The 14,933-nt window shown below is 36.5% G+C and overlaps 1 protein-coding gene across 2 annotated transcripts in view; it reads right to left on the reverse strand.

Moving 5' to 3' along the window:
• ADK (adenosine kinase) overlaps window positions 1-14,933 on the reverse strand; it is a 273,021-nt gene that overhangs the window by 66,014 nt on the left and 192,074 nt on the right. For both annotated transcript variants that reach the window (XM_005520516.2, XM_014250563.2), the window contains exon 7: window positions 13,330-13,500. In XM_005520516.2, the coding sequence (XP_005520573.1) occupies window positions 13,330-13,500 (171 nt within the window). The remainder of the gene's footprint in view (window positions 1-13,329; window positions 13,501-14,933) is intronic.

A 14,933-nucleotide genomic window follows, 5' to 3' on the forward strand; every position in this document is an offset into this window, starting at 1 on the left:
TGAAAGCAAACAAAAAAAAAAAAGAAACAATAAAAAGAATTTCTAAAAAACCATAGTGAAGGGACTTGTGTATCCAACTTTAGTACAGACCATCATTACTTTTTTTCTTTTCCATTCACTGCATTTATTTTAAAAACTGATATATGAGATTATGGAGCAAAAACCTTAGCTACATTTTGCAATGGCACTGAACAAGTGTATCATCAGTGTTATGACATTTCACCTCTCTCTGATCATTACTTCTGCAGTCTTTTCTTTGTTATCTCTGTTCAAAATGTAAGTTTCTCAGGACAAGACATGCCTCTTACTCTGTTTTTCACAGTGTATAAAACTGCAAACATCAGCTATAAAGTTAATTGCTGTAATAATAAGGATAGGAGATAGGCAAGAAAAAAAAGAATGCATGATGGTTTCATAGAAAAGCTGTCTTGGGATGGACACATAATTCAAATAGTCATTTTGTAAGATAGTAATGCAAGATGCCTTTTAGAAAAGGATCCACAACCCCCCATTTTTACATGCCAACCCATCATCTAGTCTGTATATGATATCTTTCAGATGAAAACTATTTTAGAGAATTTAAAAATTTTATTGATACAATTTCTCATGGGCCTTTCTCTGCAAAGCCAGAAGTTGTACGAGGCTCAGGGGAAAATGGTTCAGAAATGTTCTAAGGTTATCTCACGACAGCTTGCTGATACATTGCAAGGTAAGCCTTGTCTCGTAGGTAAGGCTTAATCCTCTGGAGGCCTCCGTGGGCAGGCAGTAAGTTGTGTGTGCTGTGCTGCCAAGCTGGGGATCTCCCCTGGACAACACTGCCAATCTTCCATGCACATCCCAATCTTCCATGTCCCATGGATCAAGGCTCTGATGCAGGCCTGAACACTGCATACCTTGCAGCTCCAGCCACTATAACAGGAAGGAGACATTTCACATCTGCAGAGAGCTTACTGGGAACACGGGAAGGGATTTTGCAGGTTAGTTTATCACAGCAAGATGAGAAGTTGAGGTGGTTCGGGACACAGAAGCTGGCTCTTGGGACAGAGCAGTAACTCATACTCATTAAGAAGTATTTCCAATGACCTTGGTATACTTTCCTCATAGCTGAGACAGGCAACATAAGATCCACACGACTGTTTGAAAATGTGGAACTGAAATAGGAAAACAGAGTTATACAAACTTTGCACTCCAGGCTGTGGCTGGGTATGATGTACTTGATTCCAGAAAAATGAAAGGCAAGAAATACACAAGAAAAAGAAAGCCGTTAAAGAAATATTATGAAAAGGTAAGCATTGCAACTTACTCCAATGTCAATTTAACTTAGTAACAGGGTTTGGGCAGCTTAGCACAGACAAAATTAGCTACATTTCAAATAGTTTTCAGGATGAATTGGACATATTTCAAATCTCCTTTTGTGAATTTTATTTACATGCAGAATAATTTTTCCTACTTGTAATCCTGAACAAGGATTTATTGCAGAAGATCTTATTAATAAATGAAAAAAACAGTAGCACTGAAAACATGTTTCAAGTCTAATTAAAAAAAATGAATTTGAAACATTTCTACATATTATATAAGTTAGCCAATTCTCTGCATCCACCTAACATTCAAAATCATTACAATATCATTGAAGGTACAAGATTTTAAAATAGAAAAATTAGGGGGTTTGCTTTGTGTTTCATTACATGAGACACAATTCTAAAAGTTATCCTGAACACTATCCACAAGACAGAATGTCTGTATAGCTTTCTCCTGAATTAACCATTTTCCTGGTCTAATAACATAGTTCAATAATCTATTACCTGCTCTTTTCCCACTAAATCTATTCAAATGTCCTCCAAGGTAGGTAACTACTGTTAATTTATGTTGCAATATTTTACACATTGCATTTTTCAAATTCAAGTAATAATAAAGAGAAACTTCTTTAAGAATAGCAGAGATGAAGCATGGTTGGAAAGTGATAATTGACATTTAAGTTCCTTAAAAAAACAACTCCAATGGAAGAGGTACAAAATGAATCTGCACAGCCTGAATAAAATCTGTTACAATGAAAACCCTCCCCTAAAACACTTGATATCTTTACCATAAGTGAAAAGATAACTTTGGGACGGGTTATGTTGTCGCCTCCTTGAAGACTTAAAAATTATCCCAAGAACATGAACACTGCTGAAGACACTGTTAAAACCCTTAACACTTTGATCTTGATTTTAGCTTGTTCTACCTGGAATATATACACACACCACTTATCCTGGGACATAGAGTTTTTGTTTGAAATATTAAAGAAAGTCATCTGCAAATAAAGTGAATATGGACTCCTGAAACATAGGGTTTCCATGGGGTCTAAATAATGGGTCCAATCTCCCACCATTCTACACTTTAGAACGCTCCTAAGTGTGTTCACCCTCCTCTCAGGTAATGCTTGTTTAGAGATGGGTTACAACTGGCAGCATAAGTCTATGTACTTCTTCCGTTCTTTTCATGAGTTTAGATTCTAGAAGAAAGGAATTTGGTTCCAGATGATGAGTGTTCTTTTTTGAGCAGTGAGATTCAGTAGTTTGACTCATTATCGTAATTCACATATACCAAGATGCAGCTCCATCCAAATCTGGCATTTACTTTGATGTTCAAATCAAATGCATAGTGTTTGGCAACTATATATGCAGAATTTAAATTGACTGATCCATTTATCTGAAACTGGTATGTGTCCAAGACCGCTCACAGATGTATCTCTCCTGCTCTAGCAGAAATTCCAACAAGAGGAAAAAGACATGTTAATCATAGCTGCTCCAAAATAACACATACAGCAAATATTGTGTGTTAAGACCATCTGACTGCCCATCTATGTTTCAAAAGAAGTTAAGAAAAACCAGGTAAACTGATGGTAAAGGATACCCATAATTCCCTGAAATTTCAGATATTTTTCCAGTTACAGGGAGGTCCTCTTTGCAAAGCAATCAGGACTGCCTCAACAACACATTTTATGGCTACCACTTAATTTCTCATGAAAATTCCAATTCTTTTATTTAAAAGAGTGTTGCACAACCTGAAGAGGTCAACAGCCTGATAGACAAGATAAACATGCCCTGGTGTCTCAGAGGAATTCCAGAGCAGAAATATGCTTTATTAAAAGACATCCTAAAGAGAATCTAATTCTGTGAGGTCTCTTACCTGCCAGGGATCAAAAATACTGTCCACAGCTTGGCCTCCCAGATTTTCAAAAACAGAATCCTTCAGAAGGACAGCCACAGAGAAACAAATGTGCTGTTGATTGGCGCCTGCAGACTGGCTTAGACTCACAGGACAATAATCTCAAGATGAAGAAGCAGAATTTCTCAAGTTCTCAATAAAAATAATGAGTTGCCCTTGAACTGAGATCCATGAGTTTTCAGCGTCAGAAAAATTTAAAATAAAATTCCTAACTCCAGAAATACTTGGGACATCTTCCAACAGCTTATTCAATTAGCAAGGCTCTACCTTGACAACAGAAAAACAGCTTGAGAAGTCCCACTGAAATGTGCACCACCTTGGCATTGCCTTCAAGTGAGCTTCTCCAATGCTGAAGGTTTTGGTTTATTGAAAGCAGAGCCCAGCTGGGGCCTAGCTGTGACCTAGCTCATTTGATGGGACCAGAAGCAGATGCTGATGGCCAGTTCCTTGGCAAGGTGGAGAGGAAGTGCTTCTCCTTTGCTGTGGGTGAAGAAAGAAAATTTCTGCTTGTGGAATGATGGCCTTTAAATAACATAAATTGAAGATGATGGACACACCTGTTTGTAGAATTTCAAGTTCAGAGTATGGGGTTCCCCTCTACACTGCTAGAAACAGAACCAACAAACAGGTTTATGTATTTCTAAAGTTCTACTATGCCAGTCATCAGACTGCTACAATTCTGTCCTTTAGAGGGAAGCTCCTGCACCTGGAAACCACTTCAGCATGGAAAGCAAACTGACTCGTGGATGCTTGTTCCCCTGATGTGATTGCGTATGTTGCTGGTTTTGACACAGAATATCAGGAGTTCAGTAATAACAGTAATATTCTGTGGAGTCAAAGGAGGGTCTGAGAACTTAATGAGCAACATTTTGACAATGTGACTTATCACATATGGATAGGCAGTAGTTTTACTAAAGTATAGATTTAATAGACCATTTCTCTGGAGAACTAAAAAAAAGCAAATGTAATGACTAGGAGGGGTAAGTTCTGTTAACTTAGAACAAAAAATCTTATAGAGCAAAGCAATGTCTCCACATTGCTTCCCTGGGAGGTCAGTACTTACAGAAATGGTATTGTAAGTCAGAATATGACCATTAAACCTGAAAATATAGCTTAAGGACACACTTTGATGTGGCTGCAAAATTATCACCCAAAGGCTGTTATAAATGGGGTGGCTTAAGTTTATAAATAAGGCAAGGCTTTAGAGATCAATTAATACCTTTGGGAAAACCATGGATGCTTTTATCTATCTTTCAAATATTCTAGGTATGCTGCAATATATTTTTTCTACTTTTTTTACAAGCTCATTTCCTGCTTTTAGGAAAATGCTGAAAAAAATTATAAAATTAGCAAAATATTTGTGCAACCCTTACATATATTTTTGCCCCATTGCATATGCTTCATAGTCCACAATTAGCTTTCAATTTAATGTCATTGCCTGAACTTTAAATTATAATTTGAAAATAAAATAAAGATTTTAATCAATAATAGTTTAGCATAAGTCCATTCTAAATACCCCCAATGCACATGTCAGTGTGTGAAGCAAGAAGTCTCTTTGTATTAATTTACTTATACATAGCAACTTTTCAATAGTCTTACATCAGTGGGTTAAATTTGTTCTTATAAAACGTACAGCAGGAATCCCAGTAACAGAAGATTATATAGCTAATTGGAAAGAAGAGAAGGTTCAAATACCTAATTTTGCTCTTCTTTGTTAAAGCAAGCCAGAGAAATGAAACTAGCTAATAGATTTGTAATGAGATGTGAAACTCTCTTGAGGGAATAAAAATATTATATGAGCTATATAAACAGTGAAGGAAGGTGTTGACAGAGAAAGATAACATGAGAGAAAGAACAAGGCTGAAACTGCAGTTTTGAAAAAATAGTGCTACACAATAGTACAGAAAAATAGGTTAACATAATAAAGATATTGCCAATTCTATTCCAAAACCCCCAAACCATGTTTTCAAGATTCTGAATATCAGCATGGATCTACTACTGTCTCCTTAACTATCCTTCTCTTTTCTCCTCTTTCAAGAACCCTTTGTTCAGACACAAATTTATAAGCACAGGAGCATCAATACATACTCTTTAGGTAAAAACTGTCTCTTTTATATGAAAACCTCTGTCCAAGAACATTTACAGATAATATACAACTTACCCATGCATAATAACATTTAAGTCAGTCAATGACTGTTTCTTTGCAGTATTGCCTGGGAGACCCTAACAGCATTGGCTGCTAGTATCTGATGAAACAGAGAGGTTATCAGGCTTTCTCTTTCAAAGTCCTTTGTACCACCATGCATTACCCTCTCATCTAATCAGATCTAGTGATTGTGTTGTCTGAGAAAGCTGGACCAGCTCAGTGATTAACAGTGGCCTGGACCACAGAACTCACTTGCTCTGGATGTAAGATTGCTAAATCTGAGTAAAGGGGGCAGATGACATCACATGATAAGGGCAGGTGAGAGAGGTCTGCATCAGCTCACACTTAGATGCTATCTCTATGGGGATAACATGGCACTGCAGCCTTATAATCCACTGCAAGGACTATCTGTAACAGCGGGAGAATCTCCAGCACATATTGGCATAAGAGGCTTTAGCATAATCTAACAATACTCTGAATCAGAAACCGGCTACATCTGCCCCAAATAGGGCTTGAAATGTGCAAGCATTGAATTAACCTTAGCTGGATTGGAAAACAAAGCTTTATTGTAACATATTTTTCACCTACATTGCTATCTGCAAATATCTCTGTGAAACTGAAAAGTTCAGAATTTACACTGATTTAATGAAGTTTTGTGAACATTTAAGCTTCTGTTCTTCTTGTTTGTATCAACTGCATAACCCAATTTTACTCATACTCTTATTTTTGCAGTTCTTAAATTATATATTAAATATTATACATTTTTGACCTAGTGATCTGAGTATTAAAAGGCATATGTAGTTTACCTTTAAAAGACTTTCAGAAACATATGCTAATATTACACTGAAAATTGAAAGCCAGATTCTGCAGGTCTTTTCCTCCAGACATGTGAGTTTTGTCCAAAATGTATTCAGCAGCCGAACACATTTCAGGACACTTAACTGAAGAAAAAAGTTAAAATTCAATTTTGCTTGTTCCTGGCTCTGCTCTTGCTGTATGACCTTGGGCAAATAACCTTTCAATTGTCCACCTGTAAAACAGTCAAGACTACACACCCACCTTATTGGTTTATTCTGAGCTTTAATGTGTATGAAGTGTTACGAGATGCTCTGGGAAGTGCTACAAAGTGAAAAGGGTTATCAATCATTGTCAGCAAAACACAAGCTGCTGAAATACAGTGGAATCTGCCTTCCTCTCTCATAGGACATGTTCTGTCTTGTGCTGTGTGTTATCCAGTATTCACAGTCTTAAAAGTCTCTCAACACTGCATAGCATAAGGAAGAATAAATATCCCTAAGCATTCTGAGAGACTACCAGAAAATATTTTTAGTTTTAAGAAGTGAAGTCTGTTGGAAAGTATAAGCTTTGCTTCTAAATACCTGCTTGTTTCCTGTAACAGGAAGTAAGAAAGACATTTTTTGAGATAGGGTTCCTAAACTGCTTAAATAGCTAGACATTAGCTGAAAGCAGCACTAAATAAAAATTTAAATACTTGGCTCTCAACTTTCCTTTCGTTCGTAATGTACTAGGTAAACTATACTAAAATAATTACTTTCTTATTACTTATGAATTTCAGTGCAGCAGCTGAGACAATGTAGATAAATAAGATGATTAATTGAGACAGAATGAATCACAACAAAACATGTTGTTGTAAAAGGTATGGTTAACTCCACAGTGATTCATATAATTTCAGATAACAGGGCTTTTATCAAAAACGGCTGCAAGGTTGGGAAATGATTTAAAAGCATTTTATCTTAGAGAGCCACTGCAGTTCACATGGGAGGGAAAAAAAGGAAAAAAAAAAAAAAGAGAGGAGAGAAAAAGCAGCAGATTCAGTGTCTGCAGCTGAAATAGCCTTGGGCTGTTTCAGCATCCTTCCCACAGCACATCTTTACAACACACCATTGACATTATCAACCTCCCTTGTGCTAGAGACCCTCTCTTTTTTCAGATGGCCACAGTTTATTAGATATTCCACTACTGAGGAAGTTAATTCTGGGAATTAAGGAGCAATGTTACAACACCATAGCTGTCCTATAATTGAAAACACAACACCTACTGCAGGAAATAGGCATCCAAATTCTACAAAGACATCAAAGAAAAATAGTATTTATTTTTCCTCCATTCAGAATTAAGAGTTTTTAATTCCCAGGCTCCCTCCAAAGATTTTGCAGAAATCTTAAATGTAGGATTTATAAAAAAAAAAAGACTATCTGTTTACTGCAGTTTAGAAAAGCAAACACCAGCAGCAGATGACCTTAAAAATCCCTACCTGTTTAAATAGAAGGGAAGATGAGATGTCTCCTTACAAAATTTTTTCCCATGTGTATTTAATAAACTGGGTCAGAATATCTGACTATGATTTTTAACTGAACCACAGACTCCCTGTAGGGAACTGTGCAAACCTCAGTCTCTCACCCAGCCCAGGAACTAAAGATAATTACCCTCACCTGTGGGGCAAGTTTTTGAGAACTGAAAGAACAATGAAAAAGAAAATACCAGTATATAAACTGAAATGCAAAACACTAACACCCAACTTAATGTCATTTAAGATGATTAATGTTTCTGAAAATTTAATTCCAAGTGAACAGAGATGTAGAAGGTAAAGGCTGAACTCTCAAGGATGACAGCTTGCCAACAACCAGTGACTGAAAATAACCTCTCCATGCAGATGAGGTCCAGTAAGATAAAAAGAAAATGTTTCTTAAGGGCTCTTTACATAACATACATGCAAGTTAGCAGTACTAAAATCAACCTCTTCATGATACTCACTTACAAATACCATCTATTATTTGCCTTTCAATAATCATTTCCAACATTCAAAAATAATTCTAAATGCTTACTTGAAAATACTTCAGATAGAAACATCAGCTTAGTGGTATTTATGGCATGAACAGCCACCCTTTGCTATGCTCCTCACTTCTTAGTCCCATCTGATAACTGAAGAACAGACTGAAACGCTGGTCTCCCTTTCATTATTTATTGAAAGTCAAACTGTATTTCCCTTCTTCCACACACCAAATTACATCTGCCACCCGATTTTCTCCTGACCCCTACTTAACTATTTCCTCAGAATCGGACAACTCACCACTGTGAAAGGACACTCGTGGTTGTGGAAAGCTATCTGTTAGGTCTAGAAACAGTAGGAATTGCATTGTGTACATTCAAATCAATTCAGTTATGCCATTATGAATGCACACTAGTTTGAAGAGAATCACCATGAGGCTCATTTATCTTACAAAAGTGATTATATCTCATTCAAGATTCTTCTGGGCTGTGGGGAGGTTCCTAAGCCTGCAGGTATCAATCTGATCCCAGGTGATAATGCAGCAGAGGAAATTTGCAGGTGTAACTGAAGGTTGTTCTCAGTGTCATATCATAGTGTAATATATCAAATTATGGGGAGTGACAGTTTACAGCAAGAGAATAGACAAATTTGTTTGGAAACTGCCATTTAGGTGTAAATCCTAGTGTGCTGAACACAGTTTATGCCAGAAAACTTACCAGTATTTCCATTCCCCCCCTCAGTTAAAATAAGCACAAAACTACAGGCTGCCTGCAAGTTCAAAATAAGGAGCATGTTAATCTCACCAAAATGCCACCAAACCCTCAGTTTTATATTTACTGTTTTTCATTGCCAATGAAGAGAATTTTCCATGTCATTGAATAGACTTGCTATTATAAGGGCTTACAAAGGGGATTAAAGTTTGTTGTCCAAACCACCTACATTTGTAGGGATCTTTCTGTTAGTATTTGACACCTCATTTGAAAATATTTTAAATTAAGGAGGCACAATCTACCATTCCAGTATAATTGTGAAGAGGAAATGATGACAAGACCCATTTGATATCTTATTCCACTACAAGGCATTCATCTCTTTAAAGCTCCAGATTTCTAACTCTGGAACCATCACTAAAGCAATTGTCATTGCTTCTTAAAATGTACAAGTCTTGTACACAACCTGCTTTCTTTTCAGCACATTTGCTGTCACACCAGCAGCAATTTCCCAACTGGCTCACAGATGCTCTGTCTTTGCAAAATTTCAGCTTATAATCCTGTAATTACTTTGTTCAGACACTGGGTATTTAAAAGTATCAGATCTTTACAGTAGAGAGGAAAAGGATCCATTTTTTAAGAATAATTCTTATCTTAGCTTTCTTTATTATTTTGTACTTCAAAAAAAGTTCATAATTTCTCTTCTACATAACCTCCCAACCTCTAATGGTTGCTGTACACCGAATATCATAAGTTTTATCACTGGCTTATTGTTTTTGTTGTAAAGCAGTAGATGTTAAGCTCAACATGTCTATAACTCCAAAGTTTCTAAATTCTAAACTTTTTCAGTGATGCCCTGCCTACACATAGCAAGAGAACCCGGAAGATCTTTACCACATCAATATCAACAAATATTTCTTTGAGTCATGAACTGGTGCCAGACGTGAAGCTCAATCACGTGAGAGCCTTGCAGTGTCCCTTGCATCCCAAAGAAACTGCTACCTGGTGCACATGCAAAAATGCACAGACCATTCCCCCAAGGTAGCTCCTTCCCTGAGGAGATGTCATTGTAACTCACATCTTTTGGGGAGACTGGAAATCGAATTCAGATTCCTGTGTCCATTATGACTTTGATGGGTCAAGTATTTCATATACATCAACATTTAGCCCTAACCAGGAATGGAAAGTATTACATACAAATCTACTCTCCTTTACTTGCCCAGAATAATTGCTCTGTAGGAAACTATCTACAACTCTGTGTAAAGATGTTGCTTTCAAAGCTTTCACTCTCGATTATTCTGTTACTGAAAGTTACTCTGAGTTGTAAAATACGTATTCTAAGGTGAGCTTTTACAGCCAAATTAAGCAGCAACTTGTGACAAAGCAGTTTTCATCAGGAGATAATTGACCTTATTTGAGAGTTAAGCATCCTGAGGCAAAGTAGAGTGTGCTTAATCCTGGCAGGTTAATTATCCAGTGATTATGGTAGCTTGGAAGGTATTACTGCTAAGAACCATTTGCAAAATGACACTATTAAAAAAAACTTAATTTAATAAAAATTAAAAGCAATGACAATAATCAAGTTCTTCAGTCATGTATTGCTAGACAATGACTGCAGAATGGCCCTACTTGGTTAGCTGCAATGACCATATAATTACTCCTTTTCTGAATGTTCTGTACTAAATTTTTTATATGAAGAACCGTTAATAAATACAAAAAATTCAAGACAAGATGTTTAGATAGGTTATAAATGAGATTTAAATAAATTAGCAAAACACCAGCGGTCACTGAGTTAATGCTGAAATAGATACATATACTGAGCTGTTACCACAGCATTCAGTGTCTAAACTAGAGTTAAGGGTATGCTGGCATTTACATTCAAAACTAGAATATTTATTCTGAGAGGTTTATAACTTGCCCATTTTAATTACCATCTGGCTGAAACTTCAAATAACCAATCTCCATTCAGATGTAAATTTTTAAGTAGAAGATGTTATTTAAAATCACTTTGCCAATTGTTTTTAGTTTAGGAATGGCAGCAATTTGGAATTTTGCTGCACTTGGATGTTTTTGTATTACTCAAAAAATAAACAGCTCGGTGCTTAACAATAGAATTTTATTGGACTATAATGTGAAGATAAATATAGGGAAGAATAAAATTGTGTCTAAGAGTACTGTTTGTACTAATGAAGAAACAATCACACAGCTTGGTATGCCTTGCTTATTTGTTAACTTATGCATTTACACTGATGGAAAATGTAGAACAAAACAAAAGGAAATCACACCAAATGGACAAAAATTTGGTGTTGGCCAGCTGAAGGGGTTTGTGGCCCATCAAGATATACACAAACACAAAAAAAATCCTCAATGTGCCTGTAGCTGAAATTCATATGGGAGGAAAGAAAAAGCACCAAAACCAAGGGCGGAAGCTACCAGAAGGCGGAACATGTCAGACTGAGCTTTGAGTTTTGCAACTGCTCTTTATCAAAAACCATATGCAGAGAGCAGAAATACTGACAACGAGAAGACACAGAAGCTACTCAAAACTAGAAGTACATCATGCCAAGAGCATGGTTTCAAGTCACACAGAAGGGCAAGACAATGAACCACTGCAATCCACATTTCAACAACTCCAAAGCAGCAAAAGCCAGCAGGAAGCTGAGACTAAAAAACAACCAGGGTTTCATGATTAGTGTAAGTAACAAAGAGGCTGGTACTCTGAAGTATTTACATATATTGTACTGCCAAGCTTAAGGATGATCACTGAAGTTTAAAAAGTATCTTTTATCCCAAAAGACACCAAAATGCTTCAGAAATTATATACAGAAAATGCAGTGAGTCTCTCAACTTTAATAAACACAACAGTTCTACACAATATTTTTGTCAGCAGGTGAATAATACCATAACAAACTGAAATGACAGAGGAAATTAACTTAGTCTGAATAAAGTTTCTGAAATGGGAGTGTCACCTGTATGATGGGCTATTGCTTACAAAATACACAAATACACAAAAAGTAACAACCTGTGAAAAATAACACCTAATGAACCACTATGATCTGAATTATCCTAACAGGTCAGCGGAGAAATATTTACATAAAAGACCCCCAAGTTTTAATCCCAGAAGTTTCTATGAAGCTCTTCCACTCCAAAATTATCTAGACTTGGTATTAATCTGTGAAATCTGACAGGATTGTGTCAAGATTATACTGCTATTAAATAAAAGTAATCAATACCATCTTTGTGAGGCCTGTATCAAGAAAGATGTACAAAGGTAAGAGTTGGAAATAGCAAGAACATGTCTGGAAAAAACTTTTTCTGTGTAGCTAGCTTTAGTTTAAAAGATTTCCCTTAGTCCACTGCATTTAAAAACACTGCAATTTTCTTTGTTTTAAATATAAGTATTTTTTTATTTTTTTAAGTCCTATATCTATAACTATGCTAGCCCCTTATGTGGATATGTGGACAATAGTTTAAAAATTGACTTGTGTTGGTGCCTGTGTCACTATCAGGAATAACCACTGAGAGGACTAAGTTGCTTTTCCATTGTTTTCCTGTACTCATGTAGTAATCTTGAGTGATGAACCCAACTTTCATTTAGGTGTGTCACACATTTCAAGGCTTTTTTCAACCTTTTCCTGCTGAGAAAACTAATAAATATTTAAGAACACTTTCTAAAGTGAAGAAAAATCAAAAATGATGAGGGAAATCTGAATAAATTTGGTCTATTAACATGGAATTCCAGGCAGAATTTTACGCAATCTATTTGCCAACTTACACAGCAAAGTTAAGCCTTCCTTTGATGGACTGCCAGTCCATCTACCATAGAATCAATGAGAACCTTTCAAACTATCTCTCTATTCCTTACTTTTCTCCTTCCACATCTCCCGAAGAGTCATCATCTTCACAGAAAATGCTATTAATAGCAGCACTATGGGTAAGGAAACAAGTTACAGAAGCTCAGTGGTAGCCCTTTCTTATGTTTTCCTCCAGCAGAGTTAACTTCAAGGTGAGGACATTATGCACATGATATTTCCGGCTAGAATGAGCGAGTTGTAAACCTCTAACAGGTATCTACTGAAATATCCCAGTGCAGTGACCATAGATTTAACTTTCTAGTGACACCTCACATGGAAAGAATGGCTCTATAAAAAAAGGAGGACCACGAATCACAGAATCATCAAGGTTGGAAAAGACCTTCAAGATCATCAAGTCTAACCTTTGACTGACCATCAACTAGATCTGCAGCACTAAGTGCCATGTCCAGTCTTTTCTTGAACACCTCCAGGGATGGTGACTCCACCACCTCCCTGAGCAGATCGTTCCAAAGCTTGACAACCCTTTCAGTCAAGAAATTCTTCCTGATATCCAACCTGAACCTCCTCTGGCTCAGCTAGAGGCTATGTTCTGGGGAAGCAGGCTCTGAGACACAAACACATAAGTGTAAGACATACAAATACTTCCATTACTCTCTTAAGACTCACCGCTTCATTTCCAAAAAGAACATCCACGTAAGGCATGACCTTCATCATCGGCTCTTTGTAGAACTGGCTTATAAATGGTGCAGAAAGATTCAAGCTGAATATCTTGTTGTTGGCAGAAGCCTGAGCAGCCACTTTTAATACTGCTTCTGGTGACACTGTCAGGAAGAATCCCTGCAAGCATCAAAACAAATCAATGTATGTTACTAATTTTATATTAGGTACCACATGAAGCATGCTATTTCTGTAAAGTCTCTCCCAACCCACATTTATCATACACGTGCACAGATAAAAAACTTCTGGGAAATATAGCCTTTCCATTAAGGTACCAAAGAGGTGACAAATAATCTGCATATGCCTGTAACCACAGCCTTTCAAAATGAAATGTAACTCCTTACCTCTGCATTCCATGGACTACACTTTCCCATGGCAGCTAAGACTAATGTTCATATCTTCAAATGTGATGCATTATAATTCTAAATGCCCTTTTATAGTACTAGAGTGAATCAGACTGTGCTGCTTAATTCCAAAGTGATGATATAGAACCAGTCTGATGGTTCTATACACAGCTAGGGGACTAATGAAATTTGTCTACAATAAAGGCCTTGAAAATGCTGACCTTGTAGCACTTGTTACTGTTTTGCAGAAAAAAAGCCTAGAGGCTTTCATGTTTCCACACAGGTATTTTATCTGCCCCCTTCTTCCAAAAGTACTTTTCTTTACTCAGAACACCAGCATTTAAGTACCAACTTCCACAAATCACTACTTGTCTACTAAATTGTGATTTCAATCCTATGAAGAACAAGGCTGCCATTTTGAATTTAGCATTGCAGATGGTTACCCCAAGCACACGTGTTCCAGGAGATACGTAAAGATCCCCTACAATTTCATTAATCTCCTAATTAAACAAAAGCTTAGATTTTGCAGTAATTTAAAAAAATTTACATGGTTTTGTTTTTATAAAACAAGAACTTATTTTACTAACTGTTCTCTAAATTCAGTGAATAACAGCAATTATCAAGCATGAGCAGAAAATGCTAAATTTAAGGCCAGAGATAATGTCTAAAGCACAGTGAGAAACAACTTAGAGGAGGGCCTGACAAATAAAACACCATCTCAGCCCTATATATAACATCAGCAACATGACACACCAAAAGATGTAATAGTGACACAGTCCTATTTTCCACTTTTCATCCATATGACTATGCCTTTGAATCACAGAAGATCTGTATTTTCATCCTGCATACTTCAGTTATCAGATCATTTTAGGCATTCTACTCACTGGAAAAATAATGTAAGTCTACAGATTAAAGACTACTTTGAGAATATATCTATTCATTTTTCCTTACTCCACACTCTCCAGTCTAAGAAATACATGATTGATTTCAAAGTCTGGGCACGATGTGTTAGTTGACAATCAAAGTCCAAAGGGCACAAGAATCCTGTGCATGTAGTAGAGCTACTCAGTACCCTGAAGGCCTGGAAGCCTGTAAACATCCAATCTTTGCTAATTTTACATTCTGAAGAATTAAAATGAACAGTTTATATAACTTCTCATCTCCATAGCAATCTTTACTATTTTTTAGTTTTTTATTTAATGAACAGAG

Source organism: Pseudopodoces humilis, chromosome 9, assembly GCF_049639895.1.
Source record: "Pseudopodoces humilis isolate 2021_Gansu_Grassland_sample_001 chromosome 9, ASM4963989v1, whole genome shotgun sequence".
Taxonomy (NCBI): Eukaryota; Metazoa; Chordata; class Aves; order Passeriformes; family Paridae; genus Pseudopodoces; species Pseudopodoces humilis.